This window comes from Labrus mixtus, chromosome 16 (assembly GCF_963584025.1).
Source record: "Labrus mixtus chromosome 16, fLabMix1.1, whole genome shotgun sequence".
NCBI classification, from domain to species: domain Eukaryota; kingdom Metazoa; phylum Chordata; class Actinopteri; order Labriformes; family Labridae; genus Labrus; species Labrus mixtus.
The window spans coordinates 11,865,549-11,891,545 of NC_083627.1; the positions used below are offsets into that span (position 1 = coordinate 11,865,549).

The window sequence follows — 25,997 nt, forward strand, 5'->3', positions numbered from 1 at the left end:
GACCATTAACAGCTGCTAGAGTTGTATTGAACACGTTTGGAAAGGGTTCATTTCTGAAAGAACAATTCAGGATTTTTTCAATCTTTCTCTTACTGCTTTGATTGTGCTCATTCTGGCCAATGCATCGTGGTAATTTAGTACTTGCTATCTTTGTGGTTGCGGTTCTGGATATCTGACAAGCAAAACAGAACATAGGGGCAAGCACGCCCAGCTAAACCCTAACCCTAAAGATAATAATACATGAGTAAGTTTCAAATGTAGTAAACACAAAATGTAGATCATTAGATGAGCTAATTACATATAGAACAACTCACAGGGAGACTCACAGCTAAGCTAGATTTTTGGGTAATCGGTAGCTAGATTTTTTTTTTTTTTTAAACAAAAAACCATGTTCTAACAATTCCTTTAAATAAGGCTACTAGGGGCACCGGTAGCCTAGTGGTTAGTGCATGCACCCCATGTTTGGAGGCATTGGTCCTACAAGCGGGCGGCCCGCGTTCAGATCGGGCCTGTTGTTCCTTTCGGGCATGTCATTCTCCACTCTCTCTCTCTCCCCTATTTCTGACTCTATCCACTGTCCTGTCTCTTAAAATAAAGGTATAAAAATCCCAAAGAATAAACCTTTAAAAAAAATTAAAAAATAGGGCTGCTAACAGATCATGTCATGCCAAGACACATCGGCTTACACCTACTCCAGATGAGTCGCACAGATTGAAGGTAAAATAGTTCTATTTCTAAATCGCCCTTTGTTGTTTTCTTTAGGGGCCACAAACGTAAGCATGACGAAGCCAAGGAGGAGGGCGTCGAAGAGAAGAAAGAGGAGTCAGAGGAATCTGCCGACGAGTCTTCTAAAGACTCCAACGAGGAAGAAGGCGGGAGCAGCTCAGAGGCAGACGAGATGGCGGCCGCCTTGGATGCAGAGCTTAATGACTTCATGTGATGTAGAAATAGAAGGGACTCAAAAATCAACCCCAGTCACCCCTGCAAAGTGGTACATAAAGATCCTATTTTTCTGGTTTGGAGTGGAGTCTGTGTGAGTAGGATGTTTGAGCCATGAGTGTGTGTTGTGATACAAATGAATGTCCTGTACAGAAATGGTGTGTTGCTATGTAAATAAAGACTTCATTTTTTTGTAGCATTGATATATGGACTTTTTGGCATAAAACAATTTGAGGTCAACATTTTATTGTAAGATAACAAACCATAGGAGACATGGAATTTGATAATTTTTTGGTTTCACTTTTTTCTATTTCAATTTTTTATATTGATGAGAAAAAGCTAAATGAACATTTTTCTGGTCATACATGCCAAAGAGTTTGGGAAAGGTTTGCCAAGGCGTGTAGCTAAATCTTTTACTCTGGACTTCCAGTTTTACTTTTTTCTCTTGGCCTGAACCGTTTTTTAAGGTCATAAATGCAACCAGCGGATCTAGACGTTTGAATGTGTTTTTTCAAGACATGTGTTTCTCCTCATTGTTGTTTGTACCTTTGATGACATATAGGTAGGATACGTTTTGCATTCTTTTGTTAAAACCAGCCCCTTAATGCACTATCATCGTGAAGTGAATCCAACTTAACTGCAAGTTTAAGTCTCTTGTCATGTGTTTTAAACGTGTGAGCTCACCTTTTCCCCTTGTCAGCCCAGTGTCACTTACATTCTGTACAGTTCAGAGGGACAGGTGAACTCTCACAAGGACACTGCTTTATGTACACTGGAGCTTCTACCTTGAGAACACATTATTCACACACATATTGAACCTTTATTGTTCTCTTACATGCAGATAGCTGTTGATTTTCTGCTCAGGTTAAGAGGTATACATCTCTCAGACTTCTACCTCCAGGCGGTCCAGGCAGTTCAAATAGTACGGGGGAAAAAACTGATATGGAAATCTTTTGAAATAGTGTTGTCAGAGTGTAACATCTCTCCAGAATTATTGTTCCCTTTTTTTTTGTAAGTTTTTGTTAATATAATGTATGCTATCAACAGTTTAAAGACATACAAGGATTATGCTGAGTAGCATATGGTGTCAAAAGGGATGCTTGACTTCTGTTATTTTTATTAAGACATCTTAGTAAAGTAGGAATGCCAGAAACAAGAATATGTTCATTTCAGTCATGTGAAGGCCCTGACACACCAAGGAGATCGTCGGTCCTAGTTGGACGGTCCTAGTTGGACCGTCAGTGTGCGGTCGTCACTCTAGTATTTGCTGTATGTCCGGCTCCATCACTACCCGTCTGCCTTTTTTTGGCCAATTCAACATGTTGAATCGCCGTCGGTGAGATGAATCTCTCTGATTGGCTGTTCTGAGGTTTCATTTCTCTCCAGCCCTCGACACAGGTTCGGTAAAGCCCATTGAGCATGCCGCTGTAGTATCCATTCTTTCACCCATTAGTGCGGTTTCTCCTTATTTGTCGCCCCCGCCTCTTCTTTTCTTTTTCCACTAAAAGACCAAGGGCTGATATTATACTCAATTAGTAGGCTACTTGTAATAGCCTACTAATTGATTGTGCGCGGCAGCGGTGTGAAAATGGTCTTCTATCAGTATTTCCTCTCACATGGGCAGAACATATGTGGTTGTTGGCCGTCGGGTGTAGTCTTTGCGGTGTGTTCTTTTGGCCAAGACGTGAGGCGACGCCACTAGTTCTTCGCCCTCTACTTGGTGTGTCAGGGCCTTCAGGGTTGCAGCAGAAATGTCTGAGACAAAAACATCTGCATGTAAGACACAACCAGAGGTCACCTGGAAAATTCAAATTGTTGACCTTTTTGGTGAACAGACCCTTTAAACCTGCTTCATAACAATAAGCAAGATAAACAAAATGTTATACCTGCAAGATAAGAAAGTTCAAAGCTCAACGTTATGAGCAGTGAGAACAGAGCGCAGGACTCACCAGCATCAAACCCCTTCAGTGGTTTCAGCAATTCTGCATGCATTTCACTAACATCACACTTTACAGGATAATATTTATTGAAGATTTAATGCTTCTTCATCACTGTCTTCTCAAACCACTCTCATGCAAAGTTGCCTAGTGTGACTCATCCGGAGCACATACTGTGACAAGGTTGCTTCATTCTGTTGTAAAAGTGTTTGCCATCTATTTGGAGCAAAACCCACAGCACTGACTTTTTGTTTTGTTTTTGACTCTATTAAAACTCTTCTAAACAGTGGGAGATCTTCATTCATCTGCATTAAGTCTATAGAAGAACAAAAAAAACTGTCCCAAGGCAGGGGAGCAGATGTCTGTTTGTGTCGCTGCTGAATTCATTATTTACCCTCACCTTCGCCTAGAACAACCAACAAAACATGAAGATGAACCTTTCACAGTAGAAATCCTTTTTGTTTTGTTTGTGTTGGTTTTATCATGAATTTCACTGAAACAGCTGACATGTACAGTATTTGTAAAGTACATTTCCTACTTGACCCCAAGAGAAAAGATACTTTCATTAAATAAAGATGTTTATAAAGAACACAACAGAATTTACTATTGTTCTTTTTTTCCCATGGAGTATTACATTCAATATTTTGTATCCCTGGAATCCCCTTCGCACAATTAATGACCATTATCCTTTTCTTCTTTTTTGGGGGTTTTATTCATTAGTCATAATTTTGAGACTTCCGATATGCCATGATTCTCAGTTAAGGGCTCTTTGTCATGAAAACCAAACCATTAGGCTTTGTTCCATTAACTGCTTGGGTTGGAACATGTGGTGCAAATATGTGACAAACCCTCTGATTTTTGTTCCTTGTTATTACACCAAGACAGACAGCATCATTATTGGAGAGTACAGACAGCGCGAGTCATCAGTTTGTAATTTCTTATGCCTGAGGGAGAAGACAACAGCAGGGTGTAGTCATCAGGATATATCATTCTCACCTTTCATCACATGTAAATAAAATAGGATTGTTCCAACTCGGGTGTATCCTCAACTAAATATATCTATGTGATCGGTGTAAATTGTTGATACAAGATGTTGCTTCATCTGGGAGGGGGAGGGGCGAGCAGGAAGGTGAAACCCATCATTATGTCATTATGTATTAGTTATGGGTCTTTAGGTGAAATGTTGATTGCACCAGAAACAGTGGGATAATCATGGTCATAAACACTGTTTAATGCCATCCTCCACTATCTCTGTAACCACACTTGGCGGTGTCTATTACCCAGAATGCCTCGGGATCCAACACTTTAAGAGCCCAAGCAAACAGCAGTACTAATGCTTATCCTTTGATAAGATGAGAAATATTCCTTAGCAAGTGATGTTTTTCACAATCATAGTGTGGCATTGTGTCGCCATATTGGAAATGCCGTTCAAACTAACTTTCGGTCTTATCAAAAGGCCAAGAGGCCGCCTCAACTAATTACGCATAACTCGTAGCCTTCATATGATCAAAACAGACGGTGTAGGTATCCACTGAATGAAGCCGTAGCTTAACGCTCCCAAAACTCCTCTCTTACGTAATTTTCATCCAAAAAATCCACAAGATCAAAGTTTAAATGTTTACTTAAACAAAAATAAACAAAAAACAGATACAGGTTAGTCCAAAACTATACAAACAGAGAGAGATGAGGAGAGAGAGGTCAAAAGACTGTGTGGCTCCACTCTCTACTTGTCTCAACTAAGCCCAATTAAGTTCACAAGCCCCTCCCCCTCCCAGATCCAATGAACAAAACTAAAAAAATTACATGCATCCATACATTTAACATGATGAGCAATAAGGCTCCTACAGACGGGTTATTAAAAAAAAGACGTACCCTCGGACAGTGTTCCAATAAACATGATCTATTCAGATCAAAAGTGTTTTTTGAGCCGGGCTGTAAACATGTTTATTTTTGCTGTCAAAATGTTGCCCTGTTCAGCCCTGCTCAGAACAGGCTGTGTCTGTACCTTTAAATGCAAATGAGCTGTGTCTGACCACGCCCCCTCTCTGGAAAGGGCTTTGGCTCTTTTCACCATGCCCCGGGCCGTATCCGAATTGCCAAGTACATACTCAATCTGTCAGTAGGCAGTATGCAGTACGTACTATCCGTGCTGCATACTGTTAGTACCTACTATTCAGTATGCACACACAGTAGGCAGATATTTGTTCCTACTTCATCTGATTCATTCAGTATGGAAGTGACGTCATTTACGTTACCCAAACCGGCCACCCGTTTTTTTTTGTTTGTTTTTTTTGTTTAGCTTTATTCAAGAAGAGTAATGCGCATATACAGTCAGGTAAACAAAAAACAATATCACAATGTAAATCAAGTAAAAGACAGATTAAATAACTAAATAACATACAGTACATAACGGAAAGAACAAATGAAAGACAGTAATATACAGAATATAAAGTAAAATAAACAAATAAAGACACATTTAAATAGTGACATCATTATTTAAATAGAGGGGGAAAGGTTTTATAATAATGCAGACATTTGTTATATTTTCTGTTGTTAATTAAAAGTAGTGATTTCAGTCGGGACTTTAACTCTAGATTAAAAATTGATTCAATTAATCCACGCTCGTTTGTTTTGATTTGGAGGCGGACGTGACGTGACGATTTACGTTTAATTTCGCACAGCATTGTGGGTGGTAAAATACAATTCATTTCCTGAAAGCACGCATCCGATCCATACTGCATGAAACCCGGAAGTTAGTATCCATGCTGAAATGTTCAGTATACTGAGGTGGACCCAAAAAATGCATACTGAATGACCACGAAAGTTCAGTATACTGAAACTCCCGACTGAATAGTACGTACTGCCTACTGAACTGTGACAATTCGGAAAGGGCCCTGGTGTTTACATTGGAAAGGCAGACTCACAGGGCGGAACAAAAAATCCAGCTGTGGGAGTGTCACCCACCTGAGGGAGGGGTTACTGCCCTTTGTGATGATAATATTCATTGTTTTATGTTTAATGTGAATGATGTTGATTGTTTTCTTTTTATGGTTGTAGCATGGGTGAAGAGCCAACAATATTCAAACAAACAATAAAGTTAATCTTGATCTTGATGTTGGTCACAAAGGGGAAAATCTCCAAACGGCTTGTCTGAGAAAACTTCTGAAAAGTGGAGCAGGCAGAAGACGAAGAGGATGGACTTTTCTCCTAATTGGGGATTTGTACTGTAGACAGACTAGGGACACATAATAGTGTTAGAAAATGGTAACGTGTATTTTGCATAATGTATGACCTTTAACAAAGCTAACAAGCTGCAATAGGTTTGAATGTTTTTGACCTTTCAGTTCTCAATTATTTTAAATATCAGCACTGCCATTATATGAATTTATTTCAATTTGCTTTTCAAAATTGAGGATAATTGAAACGATGCAAAAAGATTTGTTATTCTCCTCCACAAGAAAAGATCCTGTGATCCTTGCCACATGTTCTTGCTGGTGTGGTCAGCCTTTTAAGTTCTGGAAAAGCTAGTAAGTGGGGTTTTTAATAATTTCGTCATGCATGTTTGAAGTTGTGTTTTCATTGTCAGCAGATACAAACATCCAGCGGCTCAGCAAGACTTTCATGCAGGTGAGGCTGCAACATCTGCTTCCCTTTCATCACTCTTTTCTCTGGATGTTCTATGCCAAAGGTCGGCCGATGTGAAAAATGTTTTTTTTTTTCTCATGATGAGTGACAGAAGCTCCCTCTGGCACCTTCCCAAGGACACACTTTCATATGCCCCGTCTTTCTTCCCATGTGCCTGATTATCTTCTTTTGTCTTTGTCCTGAAGGTGGCCAGCCAAGAATATGATGGATTGATGGCCAATGGAGCTTTGTTCTGATTGGCACTTGAGGTCAGAGCTCTGTGAGTAGTTCTGCTCAGGGTTGATTGGCTGAGTCAGTATGAAGAACTGGGGAGTGAGCCTAATGAACGTTGTCTATCTTTAAGCAAGAACTAGAAAGAAACCCTCAAGGATGTTTTAGCCATTACATTTACTTTCTACTGGATCCTACCTTATCAGAGGTGTTAGTTTGGGGGGGGGGGGGGGGGGGCATTGGCTGTGTTGAACTTCAGTATTACTCTGTAAGAGTCAGTGATGCTTTATTGTCCTGACAGCTGCGGGGTACGTGTTAAGCCACAGGCGATAAACACAAAGAAAGAACCTACATATAAAAAAGGATATATCTTAATTGGCTATTAAAAGGAAGGATAAAAGCAGAACACCATTGCAAATGTGTTTGTTGATTGTATCTTTTTGTGTAGGTGTGTGTCTGTGTAGTGGTCTGTTAGTAAGCTGCCTCCAGGTACTCTTTACTCTCTAACTATGACCCCCCCCCACTCCCACCCACCTTCTTGTATGGATCCCTCCAGGTTAAGTCACATACAGCTGTGATTTGTTGCACTTTGAAAGGTCAGAAGCAACCAAGGTCAAAGTTTAAGGAGGGTGGATGGGCACAACTGCACAGTCAGCAGTTAATTGCATGTGAGGGTTGCTTTAATATGTTGTACACATGCTGTGACTCATAAAAGACCAGAAATACTGCAGTCGTTAAATAATTATCAGGAAATTATACAACGTCTTAGTGATTACATTACACTGCATTTTCTTTTTAAAATTACCCCTTTGGTGCCAGTTTAGCACCGCTAGTAGAGACAAAGTCCCTTGGAGCTTTGGCCTAGGGTTTGACTCCAGCCCTCAGACAATTGGTGCATGTCATGCTTGTCCTTTCTATCTTCAGCGTATCCAATAAAGGCAAAGCAAGGACAAATTATATTTAATGCATACTAACCTTATGGTAAGTATTTCGTGTTACAGTACAGTTACTCTTGTTTTTATATTCTGCCTGTTGGATGGCTGGCTGCCATGCTCCGCCATTGTATAGTCTGAAGAGCTGCCTGCAATTGTGGGGACAGCTGAGTATGAATAGTGAGCTCCCATATCAAACCTGGTGTGGGCTAGTGGTTATGTTGTGTGCCCCATGTACAGAGGCCAAAGTCCTCGTCGCAGCAGCTGTGGGTGCGAATCTGACCTCTGCCCTTTGCTGAGGTCTATTAATTGAAGACCAGAAATAATGTGTTTAATTGTATATTCCTTGGTCTTAACTCATGTAAGCGTGTCTCAATGGGGTTACAAGGTGGTGAATAATAACAGCGCTCAGATCAAAGGTTCTCCCAACTATTTCCATCTTTGATTGCCACAGTGCAGACATGCAGCAGCTGTTAGTGTACAGTATGTAGGGCAGCAGGAGAAGGGGGATGTGGCTGTAAATCGGTGAGCGCTTCCATCAATTAGTGAAAGAAAAGGACTGATTACTCTAATTTTAGCAAGCAATTACAGGATCCTGCATCCACAGTTATTGACTCAATCTGTTATTTAAGTGTGAGTTATCATGAAAATAAATCATCTTTGACAAATACTAAGGATAAGTATGCCATTTATCTGATTTGAAACCGTAAATCCTATTTAGGTTATTGCTGGTTCCAGAAAGTGAACTAAAGCATGTGAGTTTAAAAAACAGCAAAAACTGTGTGAGCAATGGCAGTGTGACTCCATTTCTTATTTATTGTTATAACTGAACATGCTTTTAATGGTACATATTTTCATCCAGTTTAGTTAATCATTTTCGGTGCATTATTTAGTTTAGGAAGCTTGTTGTGGCTCTATACAGTTTTGTTGTTTTTTCCTCCTTTCCAAGCGCTTACGATTTTGTGGTTATCCTACTGGGATATCTGTGTCTGGGTGTCTGGGCTCTTTAGCAGCCTCTGCCATGCAGTGTGCGAATGGGAGAATGTGAGTGAGGCAGTGGTGAGAGGACAAGAAAAGCCCTTTACAATTTAAAAACACAATATGTAACAAAACACTTCAAATCACAACTTTCAAAAACACATGAAATATGTGCTTTTCACAAACTGCCCATGCTATAAATGTCACAGGAAAGGTGTTTGTGACACTTGTTTGTGATTGGACAGAACTGTCTGAGTCATCTCATGTCCCGCTTCTATTGTGTACAACTCTATTACAACCCTATAGTTTCCCCATGACAAGATTTCCTCACATCTTTGAAGTTTGAACATTTGATATGGTTTCCATGTCCAATGGGATACAAAACGGTGTATAGACTGTAATGTGCAGGCAAAAGGCTGAAGCAAAGGACCAATGCTGAAGGACATGATTAATAAACTTTACTGAGGTGTGAATGAGCAAGCATTGAAACTGTGCTCCTAAGAAAAGTTTTCTAAAGACGTTAAGACCTCTGATGTGTACCTACATGTCACAAGATTTAATATTTACTATGGTTTAGGGAGAGGTGATGACGCTGGAGAAGGTTTGGACATTAAGAGATGGGAAAGCTTTGAAGCTGTTTCATCTGGTCATACATGATAAGAGCGTTCTGAGAGCAATAAGGTTGACGATGGTGTCTTGAATTGTCGCGAATAGATAGTACCAGCTGAGGGGTGCATTTGAAATGGGTGCAAAAATAAGGAGACAAAAGTTATGAGAGGGTTGGAGACTGGAGTCATATGTCCGAATTTCTGAAAAGAAAGGCAAAATGTTGAATCAGCTATTGAGTTTTTGTGCCTGGGGATGTTTGAGTCCTGCATGAACTGCTGCTTGGCCGAAAACCGGGACGAGCCTCTTCTGCATGAAATGCATTGTGGCTGGACAATGTTTCCATCCTTTGTTGATGAGAACTGTTTTCAGAGTATGTTGCATGGTATTCTTCATTTTTTTTGTTGTTGCCAGGAACGATAATGTAGAGATGGGATATAAATGGCAACTGGAAAGAGCAATGACACTGATGGCATAGTAGAGATGGTCAAGCAGGCAGAGTTGCTGATGTTCTGTGAATCTGTGAGCTAAAAGAAAAATTAAAACAACTAACTAAAATAACTTGTAGGTAGGAATGTTTGGAGTGTGATCAGGTTAAGGATAGGATAGTACTTTATTGATTCCCAGAGGGGAAATTCGGGCGTTGCAGCAGCACAGACAAGTAAGGTTAAAATACAAAATATACATTAAACAGAATAGATTAGATAAGATAAATAAAAATAGGGGGTATATACAAGTACAAAATGAATGACGATGTTAACTCTGCAGGGAGTTGAGACAGTAAGTGCAGGGAATGGCAAGATAAAGTGACAAGTGATGATTAAAGTGACTTGGTATGATAAATAGCAGCAAGTAATGTAAAACAGCAGAGAAGAGAGGCAGTGTTGTACCACAGTAATGCAGAGTGCAGTTATATAATATAATGTAGTTTAATATAATATAATATAATATAATATAGTGCAATATGAACAATATAGTGTAATATAATGAAATGTTACATAATATAGACTAATATAATAATATATATAAGAATGTACAGTATATATGTGTATGTATATATATTGATGCTAAATAATAATAATAATAATAATAATAATAATAATAATAATACAATAGTACAATGTTAGTAATGATAATAATGAAGCAAGTCATGTGGGTAGTGTTTTATGGGGGTGAAGTTTTGTGTCAAGGACGGACTGTTATTGTTGTTAAGTTTAAGGCCAAGAAATTCAAAGGATCTTACAATAAAAGAGAAGAACAATAAAGGTCATATGAACAGGAATGTAGTATGCACCATCAGGAAGGCTACCTGCCAATTATTGTATGAATAGACACATGTGATAACCTGTAGAGTTGGGTGAAAAACTGCAGAAAACGGAGGGGCTTCAGTTAGTTAGAGTTGAGATTTTAGGCAGGGTTATGGTGAGGCTAATGCTTTGGTTTCATTGGATGGTGCACCACATGATTCACAACTGATGATCATCTGCAAAAATTAATCAATACAGCTCAGCGTCAATTTTTCTTTGCTTATATTGCTTTAGTCGCTGTTGGTTTGTAAGCAAAAGAAGTGTAAGTGTATATTTGTTTGTCTCTGATACATAAGGCCTGATCAAGGTTCAGCTCATCATCAAGCATTAAATACAGCCGGGTATATTAAGCATATAACATTTTGTGATAAACCCAACAATTGTAGAGTACCATTGGGCTTTATCATCAAAGAAACATGTTATATCATATCTTATGAGTTATCTTCTCTCAAACCGGACTCTGCAACTTACTTTTGTTTAGCAATTGATGCTGAAATGATGAATGTGTTTATTTGAATAAAGAACATGTCCGTGAGATGGAAACAATGTCACTCAAAATGTATCTTGACTGCATTCTTATACCTTTTGTGAACTAATGTACTTAAACTTGCTCACTTATAATCTGTCATCCTAGTCTCATGTTTATACAAGTTCTAAACACAGCCTAAGTGGGATCCTCAGCCAGCAGCTGTTTGGCCTCGCTTAGCAAAAAGACTGGAAACAGAGGTGGGTCAACAGTCTGCCTGGGTGATGTCCAAAGGTGCAGTAACAGAAACTTTGAGACAGCACCTCAAGTGTTCTGTTCAGTAGTTCCTCTGTTAAATCTGAGTGTTCCTGGCCAAGTAATAGTCTGAACCATAGACCATTGATTAAATGATTAAAATGTTGTGTTGTTGGACTGATTGGGTTAATGAATTTGAAAATGTATGCTAAACACAGTCAGGCTAGACTAACATTACTGTACATTAATCTTGCACATATGGTACCAATATACCCATCTAAATAAACGTTACTTAAGAGGATGGTAGTCCTATTTTCACACTTTAGAAGCAGCCGGGCTAACTGTTTACCTTCTGCTTCGAGTCTTAATGCTAAACCATAGACTGCCTTAGTTATGTCACCCATTGGTTTCTGAAGAGGCTTTTTGTATAGCTGCATTTTGGTGGTTGGCGTACTGGAAATAATTTGTCCATCCAACATTTGATCAATCTAGTAATCATTAAAAAGTTGGGGTTAGGGCGGGCCTTAAGCCTCCTGGCAAACAGCTACTATGCACCCATCTGTAAGTTAAATCAGTTTGAAAATGTATGAATAACTCTTAGCCTTAATATAATCAAATTGGATGAAAAAATAGTGTGGAAGTAAATACTTGAGCCAAACCCTGTTTTTGTACCAGGCTGTTAACATGTTTAATTCTGCTATAACAATGGGCATTTTAACATGGGTGTTAATGGAGCATCCTGGACTTTTGGGGCCTGCCTCAAGTGGACACTCTAGGAACTGGTATTGTTTTTTTGAACTTCCACATTGGCTTTATTTTTCAACACTGGAGGTTGCTGCTTGTGCTAAACTAAGCAAATTACTTACAAGCTCCAATTTTCCATTGAGTACAAACACAAGACTAATATCAATAATATCTTATTAAGAAAGTGAAAAAGTGCACTTCCCCAAATATCTAACTTTTTCCTTCTAAGTGGACTAGACTGCAACAAATCATAAAGACTAATTATTTCTCCATATATCCAGATCCTATGCCTCTCATAGGGAAATCTAGCTATTATCGGCCAATAGCTCTCTGGCCCTGAGTTATTAGTGACTGAGCATATTAATCAAAACCCCACACCTCAGCTAATTTCCGTTCCTCCAGAAATACAGCACTCACTAATATCCATGTTATTTTTGTCCATTGCAATGTACAGCAGTTGATTTTTCTGTCCTCTTTTTGCAAACATCGAAGACCTTTAAAGATTATGTTTTGTACTGACAGACTTATTCATGGCTCTGTGTGTTATTATGCTCTGTTTATGTAATAGGGATTTTCAAAACACCACTGGAGCTTTGCAAAAGCTTGACAGACCTTCCTATCGAGCAAAATATATGCAACTAATTTATTAGTCGGAGAAGTATATTCTCTGAAAATATAGGAAATGTAGTTATAATTGGGTGTATTATATCAACTGTTTATGATGCTAACGAGAAAATGATTTTCTTTATGCAACTAAAAAGGACTTCACTGTGTATCAGTATTAGATTCAAGTGTTGAAGCTCTGTTTTATCTGTGTGCCTTACCAAAAATCAATGATTTCTGCAGAATTCTCAAAAAGACTCCACGTTCTGCAACAGATGGAGCTAAATATGATGTTTATTCCTGAGTAAAAAGATATAAAGGAGCAGGGCGTAGGAGGCAAGACAAAAACAATGGCAACACAGCAAGTACACACTTCCTAGACAGAAAGAAAGCCTTCTGTGTAAAACACAACCATACTTGTTCTCATAGAAAACATTCTTTCCAGTATCCTAAAGCAAAAAGCTGGCCCTTGGTAACTGTATCAGAGCATTAATGGCTGGTGTGTTTTTTATGACAGTGAAATGGTACTTTGTTTGCTGATGTGGAAAACTGGGTTGCTTTATGATGAGCCCATTGTGTTTTCAGACACGCTCTGTTGTAGAGAGATATGAGGCTCAGCTTGGGATCAGTGACACTCGCTTCCAGGTGACCTTTAGATCCAGGATAAATATGCATATGGGAGATCAGCTATATTAGGGGTTATACATATGCCACTGATATCAGCACATCTGCATGTATGACATAATTTAGCTTTTACCGTATGTTCCCATCCCGCAAAGATAAAAACATGTTGTTTCTACTTTGACAGTAAAGGGAATTAAAATTTTTGAATTCTAATATAATATGATGAATATGAATATGAGTTGTGCCTCCATTCCCTTCCTCGTATCTGTAGAGTTCATTATTACAATAAATTAGTTCAACCTAATACCTAAATGATTTAATGCCTTTTTAATTTCATTACATGTCAAATTACTGATTCATAAAAACATAGTAGGCAATAATATATGGCTAATGTCATCAGGGGCACTGCCCATAAAAAAATGAAGAATAATAATAATAATTTGAAAAAAAATGTACATATGTTTTAAATGTTATGGTCCTCTTTCAATCATGGGTCGTCCTCACTTTTCACCCCCATCCAGCACTCCTGACTGTCATAGACCAGCAGTAATGCCTAATCCTTAACAAGGGGAATTATTTAATCTAAGAAATTACTATTGATACTAAAACTACTGTTACTATGTTGTACCATTTCTCTCATAAAGCAGCAGCAGGTATACCAGGTGAACAATTCATCCACCGGATTCAATATAAAACAAAACTTTGTGAGTTAGTTAAGAATTACATATCAGTGCCATTTTGATATACAGTCCTCATAAAGCCAGTGGCCCCCAGGCGTCAGTCGGAGCCACAGTATGCTTTCTCATGTCACTGGGGTAGATAAAGTCCTGTAGACCAGGTTTAATTAAACAGAGAGTATAGCAGCAGAGCTTGGACTTCACCTTGTTATTAATATCCCAGCAATTCAAGCCATGCTCAGCACATAGCACATGTTGACTAAATGTCTGCAGGGGTTATTGGTTTACTGTAAAATAACACTTTGACTCTTTAAATGCAACAGCAGAAATCAGTTCATCACAAAGCTCTATATCAATTAGCCTGATAAAAACAAACTGCGTTCATGGACCTTTTCAATAATCCAGCCTCTGAGGATTCCACAGGTGAAGCACAGAAAGAAGAGGACAGACACTTAGTCGAGTTATTTCTGCTGTTTGTGCCCAAAGGAATAACTACATATTTTATTTTTCAGTTAAGCTAAGTATATTCCTGAAATCACTGCAGGCTCAAGTTCATTCTTCATGACATCAACTCTGATAAGGTATTAGATAATAAGAACAAGTGTGAGGTTGAAAATTGGCACGCTTGGCTAAATGGCAGAGTCAGCATGTTAATGTTTGTTAACGTTAACCATGTATTTAGTTTGGTGTTTAAGCATGCACATACTTTCAAATCAGCAATACAAACACAGCAACACTAGGAGCAGGGGTGGATCCAAAGAATGGCCAATCAGATTTCTAGGGTTGCCATGGCCACCCAAAAATCCTTAACTTTGATTTGATATCTAAATAATGGATTTAGAGTTCGGGTTAGGGTTGTGCACACATACTTAAGGCCACCCCTGCATAAGTCAGTGACCCAGTCGGGCAACCCCAAAAAGACTGGCTGAGTGTAATGGTAATGTCATTATTTTTTCAGGTATTCAGTAATGTAACGGAGAACTTAACACAATCATCTTCATTTATTTAGAGCTGGTAATGGTTAGGAACAAAAGTTTAGATCACCGATGTTATAAAAAAAACTATCTTAAAGGGAACATGTATATGTGTGAAAACTTTCAACTTTAAAATCACAAAAATAAACCTTTTGGTGTTGCTTTCCGAAGTCAAGAATTCACCAATGTTACCAGCATTACACCTTTCAGGACCATGAATGTTTCCAAGGCTGTGTGTACTTTTGCATTTCATTGAAGTGCATCTGACTGTTGCTGGGGAATTTCAGTACTGACCAAAGTTGGGGACTGACCAGCTGACATGGAATCATGATACCAGATTGGTTCTGGCTATATCCGTCTGAAATGTTATTTGTTACTTTGGGTTCACCTGTTAAAGCACTGATCCTTATCTCTAATAGTGTATTTTATTGCAATTAAAGGACAATGACTGGAAGTGTTCTGTTATTTAGTTTTTCCATGGTCTCCAGTTGAGTAACACTTGTATGCAACTATTTGCTTTTATTCTACAAGCATTTACCAAAATACTCCCATGAGGCCAATTAAATGGTATTATTGCAGGTATGCAGGGGTTATTGGTAGGCATGGAATAGGCATGGAATGCTCAGTAAACATTGACTGAGAAATAGGTTTTGATTAAATGTCAGTGGAGCACCATTTTTATTACAATTCATCCTCGGGGGCTTTCAGTATTTGCCAAGGTTCATAATATACTTAATTCACTCAAAAACAAAACTGTTAACCTCATACTGGCTGGACAAAACAATCTTAGGGCTTTATCCAAAATAATTAGCCATGTTGGGGTTTTATCTAGTCAACTTTGGTTATCTTCTTTAATAATTAAATGTAATTATTATTAATACAAATAACAATATCATTAAACTATGTTTAATCAAATCAGGGGGCACCACCCTGAAATCAGGGAAACATAACCAAAATATCGCTAAAATCAGTCTCTAATTTGTTACTTAATTACTAATATTATTAATAATTAATAACTGGATTTAATAAATTGAAGGCGTGAAATCCGTACACAAAGCCTTCGCACCCAGCTTATATCACAATGCAAATACACCAGTAATCACAAACAACTGCTCTCTTAAATTATAACAGAATTTATTTAAACAAAGCAACACCAATCCAAAATCAATGAACTCAATCAAACAAATAACTATTACAAACTATTCTAAGCAAAACTTGTGAATGAGGTGTAAAAGTGTAGTGTGTGTGGGTGTGTGTGTGTGTGTGTGTGTGTGTGTGGATGAAAGAGAGAGAGAGAGAGAGAGAGAGAGAGAGAGAGAGAAAACAAGATGGTGGAGAGAGACAATGCACCGTGTGGCTTCGTAACATGGGGACAAAATGTTGGACAACAAAGGAAGCCGCGTGGCTGCCTTTTTAAATAGTTTGAGCTCTCTAAGCTGAGTTCAGTAACTGTTACTTAAACACCAGAAAGCCAGTGGCCGGACTTTGATTCAACGGTGGGTACACTGGTCTTTCTGATTGTGAAAGCCGTTGACTGACGGTAAACTAGCTTAGCATTATACACATATGCGAGCACGGCGGTTCATGCAGCAGCTTACAACAGATAATAAACAGAATGTGACGTCTCGTCAACAATGATGCATAATTATCAGTGGTTATAAAAGAAACATAACTATTTCAGAAACAATTTCTGCCCAGACCGAAGCTCTTACTTGGGGTAACTCCTGGTGCTCATTACAAAGTTGGTTAGATCTTCACTCTGTTGAATGTTAAATCAACAGATTCAGGCAGGGTTCCTTCGTGGCAGATGTAGGAGGAGGGTAGTGGGATTCAGATCTTCGACCAGAGCGCTGCTCTGTGGTCTTCTGGTTGCAGGAGCCGAGTTCTTCATGTGTCCTTGTGGATTCAGGGATCAGTGGGCTTTCTTCAGCCTGTCCAGTTGCATTCAATGATGTCTTACCCAAAACTCCTAAAAATATGCCATGGAAGTAATCAGCTGGATCCTCTGATGCTTAAATTCAGCATGTGAAGAGCTACCTATACTGAGCAACCTCAATTCCGGAATTTAACCTTTGTAAGTCAAGAACAGGAAGATAGCCTCCTCGAATGCTGGAGTCCATCATGTGCAAAAAGGGAATCCTCTGATGTAGGCAGACCACACTTGAAGAGATTAAACAATGTGATTGCTTTTAAGGACTGGAACTGAATGTGGCTTTACCTCAGGCCTCCTCCAATGAGGATAGAGAATTCAGACACAACTTGGGGTTTGTACAAGCACACACTGACATGTGTCTGCAGGAGCAGGTGATGAAACTCCCGACCCTCTGGTTGAGATGGGACATACCACAGAGTGCCAAGGGTTGGAGTAAAACCCAGGCTGCCAACTTTGAGGACTATAGCCTCTGTTCATGGGGCCCACATCATAACTACCAAGCCATCAGATGCCCCGTTAATTTCCTGACTATTACCTGCTGCGTTTACACATCATCTCACCACGACTTCAGGGGGCTATTATACGTCTAGGGGGCTTGATGGGGTAAAGTTGTGGTGAAAAAAATCTGCCATTTGCCTGGAAATTTTCAGGAGTTTCTTTGTCTTTACTGTAACTGGTTTATCCAAAAGTGTTGAAAAGTAAAGGATTTACAGTCTTATGATTTGTAACTGTGAACACATCAGGGCATTGTAGTAACAGCATTTGAACTTCTCACCATGAGCATAATGTCGCACATATCAGCCTTTGTGAATATTGTTGAATTTTCTCTTTATTAATTTTTGCTTTGATTTTAAATATGTTTTTGTTTATTTTGACAAAGACTTACCAAAATCTCTAACCCTTACCCCGTCTCAGCCATAGTCGACTGAGTTACAAAATATATTTTTCCTTCTAAAAGTGAGCAATTTGATCACAAGGTGAACTCTTCTTACTCTCCTCAACACAAATTCGCTTTTTAAAAGCCGCTGGTAAGATTGCTGCTGAGATCTTCCATATGTCATCTGGTGGAATTTGTATTATCTCACTGGAAACTCATTTTTGTTTCTAGAAAAAGAAGTCTTAAAAACTCTGCACCAGAATTTTTTGGACAGATATTTTTGCAGGGTATAGATTTTTTTTCTCAATTAGTTCTTTAGCTGCCAGGGAGGTGTGTGAAACAGAATAACTCAGCCAGGTTGTGAGCGGTCAGAGGTTCATCGAGAGATCCAGCTGCTTTTGAGACTGCTCTCTGAAGCTGGCAGGGCTTCTCTTCTGTGCACGTCTGACAAGAGATGTCACGCAGTTCCTTTTTCATCCCTGACTCATGAGACTGTTACAAGTTGAAGACGTGCTGATAGAACAGCCAACGTATTTCTCCACTCCTAACATACAGGAGCTGTTTTGTATCCTGGTGAACACTTTGACATTTTCCACTCCTGCCTGTTTCCCCCTAAATCAAATCAAAACATGATAAAATCAAATTCAAATTCCTCTCTACTTCCCCACAAATCAAATCACACACATGTTAATGCACACGTGCACAATATGTACACTAATGCACATTCAGGCATCAATCAGGCAGCCTTGAGTTTCCATTGCTGCGATTTCTGTCTCTGTGGTGGATGGATGAATTGTTTCATCTTGTCTCAGTTTCGTTCCAGGCTTGGTAAAGATAAGATTTTTCCATCTAAAGAAGATGTGACATTAAAGAAAAAACCATGTCACAGTAGGATGGCAGTTGGCGAGGGAATTGCTCCCCTTCCCCTTTCTCTCTCTCTCCTCTTCAATATTGCACCACAGCAGCCTAGCACTTGTCATCCTGATGTGGCCAATAAAGAGAGAAAGACCTGTTCTCTGATGGGATGAGATACCAAAAAGAAAGCTCGCCAGGAGGCTCTACATTATTTACTGTCTTCAAAACTCTCATCTCTGCAACGCCGGATGAAACAGCAACAGCAACAAGGCTACTGTGATCTGGACAACAATTCCATCCCCTTCATATCCTTGCCTAGCTTTCTTTCTTGCCTAGCAAATCTATGAACTACTCAGAAATCCACATCTTTGTTATTTTTCATGTGAACTTCTCTAGCAATGCACTAGACATGACAAATATGAATTAGCTAAAAAGGTTAAGAGAACAGGGAGCTACCATCAGTTATCTTATTGGTGCTACTGCCATTGAACAATCTTTAAGGATACATACATGTTGACCATGATTTACAAATGATTTCATTTTATCTTTTTAGAAAGAGAGCTTGACCATTTTTGTGTTTACTGCTGGTCTGGCAGTTGACATTTCTGCTTCAAAAGAGCTTTCATGTTCTTGGAAGTGAGACCAACTTCAATATTTTCCCAGTTTGGAGACACAATGTTAATACAGTGCTTAAAGATTTCTGTCCATTTGGAGACAGACACTATGTGTACATGTTTTGTCATCATATAAATTTGATTGGTCAAATGTGAAGGTAAATGATGAATAACCTTAAAAAAATAGATGTGCACAGTGCACTCCCCCTTCAACCTCCATAACCTAAAACTATAAATACATGTATTTGAGCTGTCCCTTTGTGCATTATTTAATTTCAAAGGCCACATAAAATGTTCAAAAAGGGGTTGAAAGTGATAGTTTATAACTGACTTTTTGAAGGGTATAAATGTTCATGTTTAGACAGGATTAAAGCAGGGAATGTTCTTTTGTCTGAAGAGGCATCACTCAATCACAAAATTCACACAAATGTCAAAATAAAATTTTGCAAATTTTTACTAAAAACACGAGGAAACACTTACTGGATAGTTCATACAAAGTTATTTTGGTAAGAACAAGTGTGAGTAGGCCTATTGTGTTGGGACTTTTAAAGAAAAAAACATTTAAAGCTTATACCAGAAAAGAAAAATCTGTTTATAAGTTAGTTAATTAATTTATTAAGATCCCCATCAATGTCTACTCTTCCTGGAGTCTCCATATCTTCATGGAGAAGATTTCATTCATCTGTCAATGGTAGATGGTAAATGGGCTTGAGCTTATATAGCGCTTTTCTAGTCTTCTGGCTACTCAAAGCACATCGCATGCACATCACATGTCACACCTACACAATTGCACACTGATGGCAGTGGTTGCTGTGCAGTGAGACCATCAGATGAAACTAATCCCACTAATTTGCTGCGACAAAGCATCGGGAGCAATTCTGGGTTAAGTGTCTTGCCCAAGGACACATCAGACATGCTGCTGCAGGAGCTGGGGATTGAACCCTCGACCTTCCGGTAGAGACAACGACTCTACCAACTTAGCCAGAAGTCCCAATGAAAACATCCAAAAGTTATTCTAATCTTTGACAGTCGGGGGCTCAGCGTTTCTGAGATCAAAGTAGGGGGGGCTCCAAAGAAAAAGGTTGGGAACCACTGCTTTACACCATCAGCCACTGACATTTCTGTTGAACCCTCCTCCTGTCAGGAATCAAATAATGATGTCAGCTTCCAGGAGTCTTCTTGTCTAAGAAGTTAGACCTGTACAGCTTAAGTACCAGCATTTATAAGCAGTCTTTTTTCTTCTTCTTCTTCTATAGAAGATGTGTAATACTGCCGCCATTACAATGTATTTGAACCGTCTTGTTAACATCACTCAGCACAAATTAATGTTTCCTTTTATGAAAAATGAAATGGGTTAAAGTTACATCTTTGTAATGACAGGATTTCACAGACCACTACAAAATAACTTTTGACAAATTAAACTACAATCATCCTTTACATCGACCTTTCAGTGTTAAAATGAACAAATGACATGTTGAATTTATAACCATTTTCTAGCTTGTAAAATTTGTATTAGGTCTAAGATGTTCAGACTTGATTCAAACTTGTTCTCAATCAAATTTAGATGTTCCAAACGCTCAGTGGGGTTTATCTTTTCTCACCAGCTAGTCACTGACATTGCATGTGTAAAGACTGTTGCAGCTTAGTCAGCATTGTACATTGCTTTTAGCTGTTTAAAAAAATCCATAAATAAATTAGAAGAAAAAACAACAAAGGTTTCTGCTGCTGGAAAGGAGGTTGAAAAGATAAGTGAAGTATAGTGCATCATATAATACATGTTATACATCATAAATTACTATATTATGATTTTTTTTTTTAAATCACTGAGTCAGATTGTCAATTTGAGCTTCCCCTGGTTTTTATTGGGTGTAGCTTTAAGTGTTGCATATAAAAGAACAAGATTAATTTACAATATGTGCTGTACAAAAAATGATTCATCACCTTTGTCTGTGTGCTGCCTTATAGCTGTGAGGTCTGGCCTTGATTGATACATCCTGAGCCCACCCTTTGTGCAAAGATGAATGACATTTAAAAAAAAAAGTCTATCAAAGTGAGAAAGAAAGGCTCACAATGAAATGCATTCATGTGATTTATTCATCTCTAAAGTGCATTATGTCTAAATCGATTTGACCATTATGACTCATTATCTCATAATCATAACCGGATGTTGGAGAGCTGGGCTTTCTACACTATTTCTTTTCACTTAAAGGAAAAAATCAGTGAGAAAGGTAAATTGCTGCAGGGATACTGTGGGAACAAATGCCATTCAATGGTGACATTTGGCTCTTTCCGCTCTGAACAAGCATTTATTTTACAGCTTTATTCCTGCTCACATCCCCATTAGCTGTTGCCCCAGTGACTACTTGCCTCACTATGGTGTTCAGAATGAAACAGTAATGGATCAGCCCCATTCCATTATGTTTGACAAATTATCTGCATGTCTGTTTGTGTTTAGATCTCTGTCTCTCCACTTGGCTGCATTGTACCGTCCAAACATGTTCAGTGCTGTGTGAGCCAGTGGAAAGAAATAGAAGTGTACTGCCAGGTAGATTTTTATGAACAGAGACATGCTTTGGTTATTTTGGAAAATGTATTTTTTCACAGTCTTGCAAATACAGATAGATGAAAAGATACCACTCGGACACCCGTTCTCTACGAAGCATCACCTAACAGCAGGTGAGCTAAAAACAAAGTCATTATTTATCTTGATTATTTTAACTAGTCCTTACTGCTGACAATCTATAGACTGTACTTAAACATGTGTGTTGGGGTCAGTTGGTCTGTCAAATACACTTCTTACTTACAAAAAGCACTATAGTTTAAAAAAAAAAAGACAAGTCGTAGTCCATCAGAGCTCAAATTCAACTTATAATCTTTCTCACAAGCACACTAAACTGAGAAGAAAAATCAGATCTACTGTTATCTACTGAACTTGGAAACATCAACAACTGTCCTGACAATACAGGACGTGCTGTCTTCAGACTTCAAGCTCATTCTTGACTGCCGATCCTGACGCAATTTGGTGTCATCCCCCCACTGTCAAAAAAAAAAAAGATTTGGAAAGTCTGCCTTGACTTTTACCTGTGAGCTGTGAGCTCAGCGAAGCTTACCGACAGGAGGAAACACATAAACAGCTTGTGTCATGAATGTTGAAGCCCCCACTGTTGGCCTTGGGCCATGGTGAGAACTTTCACACGACACAGTGAGCATCTCATTACAACTGCAAGATCATAAGGCTAAAGCTGGGATTAGGTGATTCATGTTTTTCATTGTGTAAGTTGGATACTCGTGTACTAAGGTACTGTGCCCTTGAAAAAATAACACACTGTGGAGAGGGAATCAATCAATATCCTTGTTGGTCAAAACCTTTACAAACAGACAAAAACAGCAATAATAATGAAATTGAAAAAAACATACTACCTGCTTTCAACAACTCAGATGGAATATTGGCTCTTATGTGTCAGTGATTCTTAGCCAGGGTATCCATAAAAAATATACTACAATAGGTACTGGTCCAAAATAAAAATCATTACAATGAAAGTTAAATATCCTGAATAAAACCCTTCGATATGAGCACTAAAGCTGTGTCACTATTCAAGGGCAGCATCCAGGCTGAAGGAGCCAGCCGTTGTACATAAGAGTTCCTGTTTGCACCAGCTGTTCCTGAACTAACTCTATGTGCCGCTCCTGTGGCCTAGCAACCTCGACAGCTGCAGCAGAATGAGGGAACATAACTGACATCATTTGACTTAACCTATTATTTAAGAGGCATTTTTAAAGTATCAAGGCTCCTCTCATTGCTGGCTTATTGCGCGAGTTGAAACCAATTACCCACATTTAAAAGTGTAATCTTCAGGTCCACTAAGGATGCACTGGGTGCATCTTCCATGGCCTGGTAAAAGTCGAACACATTTGTTGGACACATTTGAAGAGCCTTCGTAATGGGACAGCTTTTGATGTGCCACCATGTTGCAATTGGTATTCAAAATGCACCCTTAAAAGGATAGGGAAAGCCCCCGATTTGAGACACAGATGATGGGTTATGAAAAGGGATGAAAAACTGGCAAAACAATTACAAAGAAAAAACATGTTAATTAAGATTAGTAAACTAGTGTGTTTTACAAGCTAGAAAGGGTCAGCTGCCGCACAAAAATTAGAAATGAGTTATTTCCTTTATAAAAAGGATCTCTAATACATACCCTTCCCCCTCTTGTGCTTATCTGCAGTGAGGGGGAGTACAATTGAAGAGATGATAAGCCTACAGTGACATTATGCTAAAAAAAAGAAAGAAAAAAAGAAAGACATACCACAAGCAAGCAGTTGGCAAAGGGCTCATTCTGAACTAGAGCTACAATAAAACCCAGGCTGCTCTTGCCACTGTTGCTCATTCTCATAAACCCAGAGAGCATTGGTTTTTGACTAATTGTGCTTCGTTGTTGGAGTTGAATGAGCGATAGCTCTGGAAGTCTTCTGCATACAAATGCAGCCTGTTGTATTTATGAAATACCTAATAGAATAAATAGAATAAAAATAGAATAATAATGGGCCCATGACTGAGCCCTGAGGCTTAACATTGAGACATTAGGAGATGGGCAATGATAGTCTTCAATGGCCAAAAATAACTTTACATCAGAATTTTAGAATTTTATATGCCAGTCCACTACTTAAGATGAAATAAATGGTAAATGATAAATGGACTTGAGCTTGTATAGCAAAGTGAAGATCATATACTGGTGAAAGTGGCAGAAATGTGACACTGAGGTGATACAAATAATGTAAAGTTGATCTGTTTTAAAATATTTAAACAAAAACATGCTTTATATAATCAACTTTGATGAAAAAAAACACACGTGGAAGCTGACAGATGGTACCAAGTTGATCCGAGACGGAGCTGTCCGACTAAATAAGTTAGAAACCAAAGGTAACATAATGAAAACCGGAAACCGGAAATGACTGGCCAGCCTTGCAAGCCTGTCCAGCCTGGCCAATCATTTCCTGCAACACGATAAAATCATGGAAAAGGGTTCAAGACCAAAGAAATGCTGTTTTTATGCACACCGCGGTAACTGCGATTTTCAGCCAACACTCTTTGTCCTGTTCGGCCTTACAGTATATCTTTCTCTCATCTCTTCCTCCAGTGCAGCTTCAGGCCTGAGGACACAAGGCTAGAAACATATTGGAATCATAAACTCAGGTTAAGCATTTGGTTTCTCATCATGTAGTACCTTCACCCCCCAGCCCAGGAAAGATAAGGCAGCCAAGATGATGAGGTCAAAGTTTATTACACACTCACATGGCTGATGCAGCATATTCGGAGCAGGGTTATTTATCAATGTCAGACGCATGTAGAGAGCGGCTAATAGCTGTATGACTGTAGTTAACTCTCACACTGTAAACACATTCTGTAAATGTTATTTGTTGTTTTTTTTGTTCGTACTGAATATGCATGCCTAAGCAATAATTTCGTGTAAAAGCTGAAAACCTAAAATAGCTGCCTGACCTAGAATAGTTAAATTAAATATGATTTCACACAACAACAACAAGCTTCCATTTTCCTTTCATCAGGCAAACTGAGAACACGTTGAATAACAAGTTCACACACTGGCACAGGAAAAGTCTAAAGAGTCTGGGTGGTGGGAGAATAAATTCAAGGTAACTGATGACAGATTAATAATGTCTGTCGGCAGACTAAGAGACCTGGGAGGATTTCTTACCTTGATGTGAGCTGAAATTAACTGTGAAAACACACCAATTAAAGTTGGAGACTCAAACAAAAAGAGGAATCTACTTGCAGGTTTAATAATTCCTCGAGGAGACTTCTAACGGGTTTTGTTTTGGCTGACATTGTAAGTTTCCCAACTCCATTAAAAAGTCCTATTAACTTTTCCTGAATGTAAAGGATGTCTCTCTTTCCAATCTTTATGGTCGTTCTCCCCGAAGTCATTTCACTGGTTAAATTTGACTCAAAGGGGCTATTTTTCAAACAGAATGGCCTCGCAGATAGGGCAGGATGCAACATCTTACTCTGTGGATGCCTTTAAAGTGAAGACGTGATACTTTCATGCAGTTCAAAGTCAGGATAGGAGTGACATGTCAAAGAGAAGTAAGGAAAAAGGAATTATTGCACCCATTCCAAAACAAAACAATCTTTAAAAGAGTGTGTTGATAATCTAGGGATGTTTGTCCCCTGTAAAATGTAAAAGTAGACATTGTGACCTGTGAAAGAAGAAATGACACATTGTTCACCTACCCCAAAGTTAAAGCCTGAGCCATTATTGCATTGAATATATACTGTATATTGCACTGAATTGTAACTTTCTTATATCATAAGCTCACATTGTAATATCTATTTATCTTTCTGCTGCTTCTTATAAGTATACATGTCATGGATTAACCATACAAGCCTACTGTGCTGAGTTGAAAACCGGGAAAACATTTTTTTCCTTTCACGGGAAATTTAAGCTTTTTCTTCTTGAACCCTGAGTTTATCAGGAAGGAAATCTCAAATGCTTGAGCATAACTTTAACGGAATCTATCTCCTTTTGGATTTAAAGCCCCTTTGTGGAGTTTTTATTAGGTTATGAAAAAAGATTGATTATAATAATGATGCCTGTTTATGAACAACAAAAGCAAAAAAAATGCTCATTTAGCAACCAGATTAATCATTTTGATAGTCATTTTTAGTGTGGCACTGCCGTGGGATAGGTGCCAGACTAATTGAGTTACAGTAAAAAACAGCCTTTGTTTACATTTTCTACTGCAAAGAATCACAGTGACTGATACAACTGAGACAGCAGGATGCGTTTTTTCATCGCATAGCT

At 38.7% G+C, this 25,997-nt stretch overlaps 1 protein-coding gene and 1 long non-coding RNA gene across 4 annotated transcripts in view; both read left to right on the forward strand.

Annotated features, from left to right (window-relative positions):
* ctdp1 (CTD (carboxy-terminal domain, RNA polymerase II, polypeptide A) phosphatase, subunit 1) overlaps positions 1–1,947 on the forward strand; it is a 66,701-nt gene extending 64,754 nt beyond the window's left edge. For 2 of the 3 annotated variants that reach the window (XM_061060408.1, XM_061060409.1), the window contains exon 13: positions 763–1,947. In XM_061060408.1, the coding sequence (XP_060916391.1) occupies positions 763–940 (178 nt within the window). In that variant the 3' untranslated portion in view covers positions 941–1,947. The remainder of the gene's footprint in view (positions 1–762) is intronic. The other variant, XM_061060410.1, reaches the window with a different exon arrangement.
* A 3,012-nt stretch (positions 1,948–4,959) lies between these two features.
* Positions 4,960–5,772, forward strand: LOC132991553 (uncharacterized). The gene is made up of 3 exons (XR_009676197.1): positions 4,960–5,160; positions 5,192–5,565; positions 5,706–5,772. It is a non-coding gene; the product is annotated as an uncharacterized LOC132991553 (long non-coding RNA).
* Positions 5,773–25,997: the final 20,225 nt, after the last annotated feature.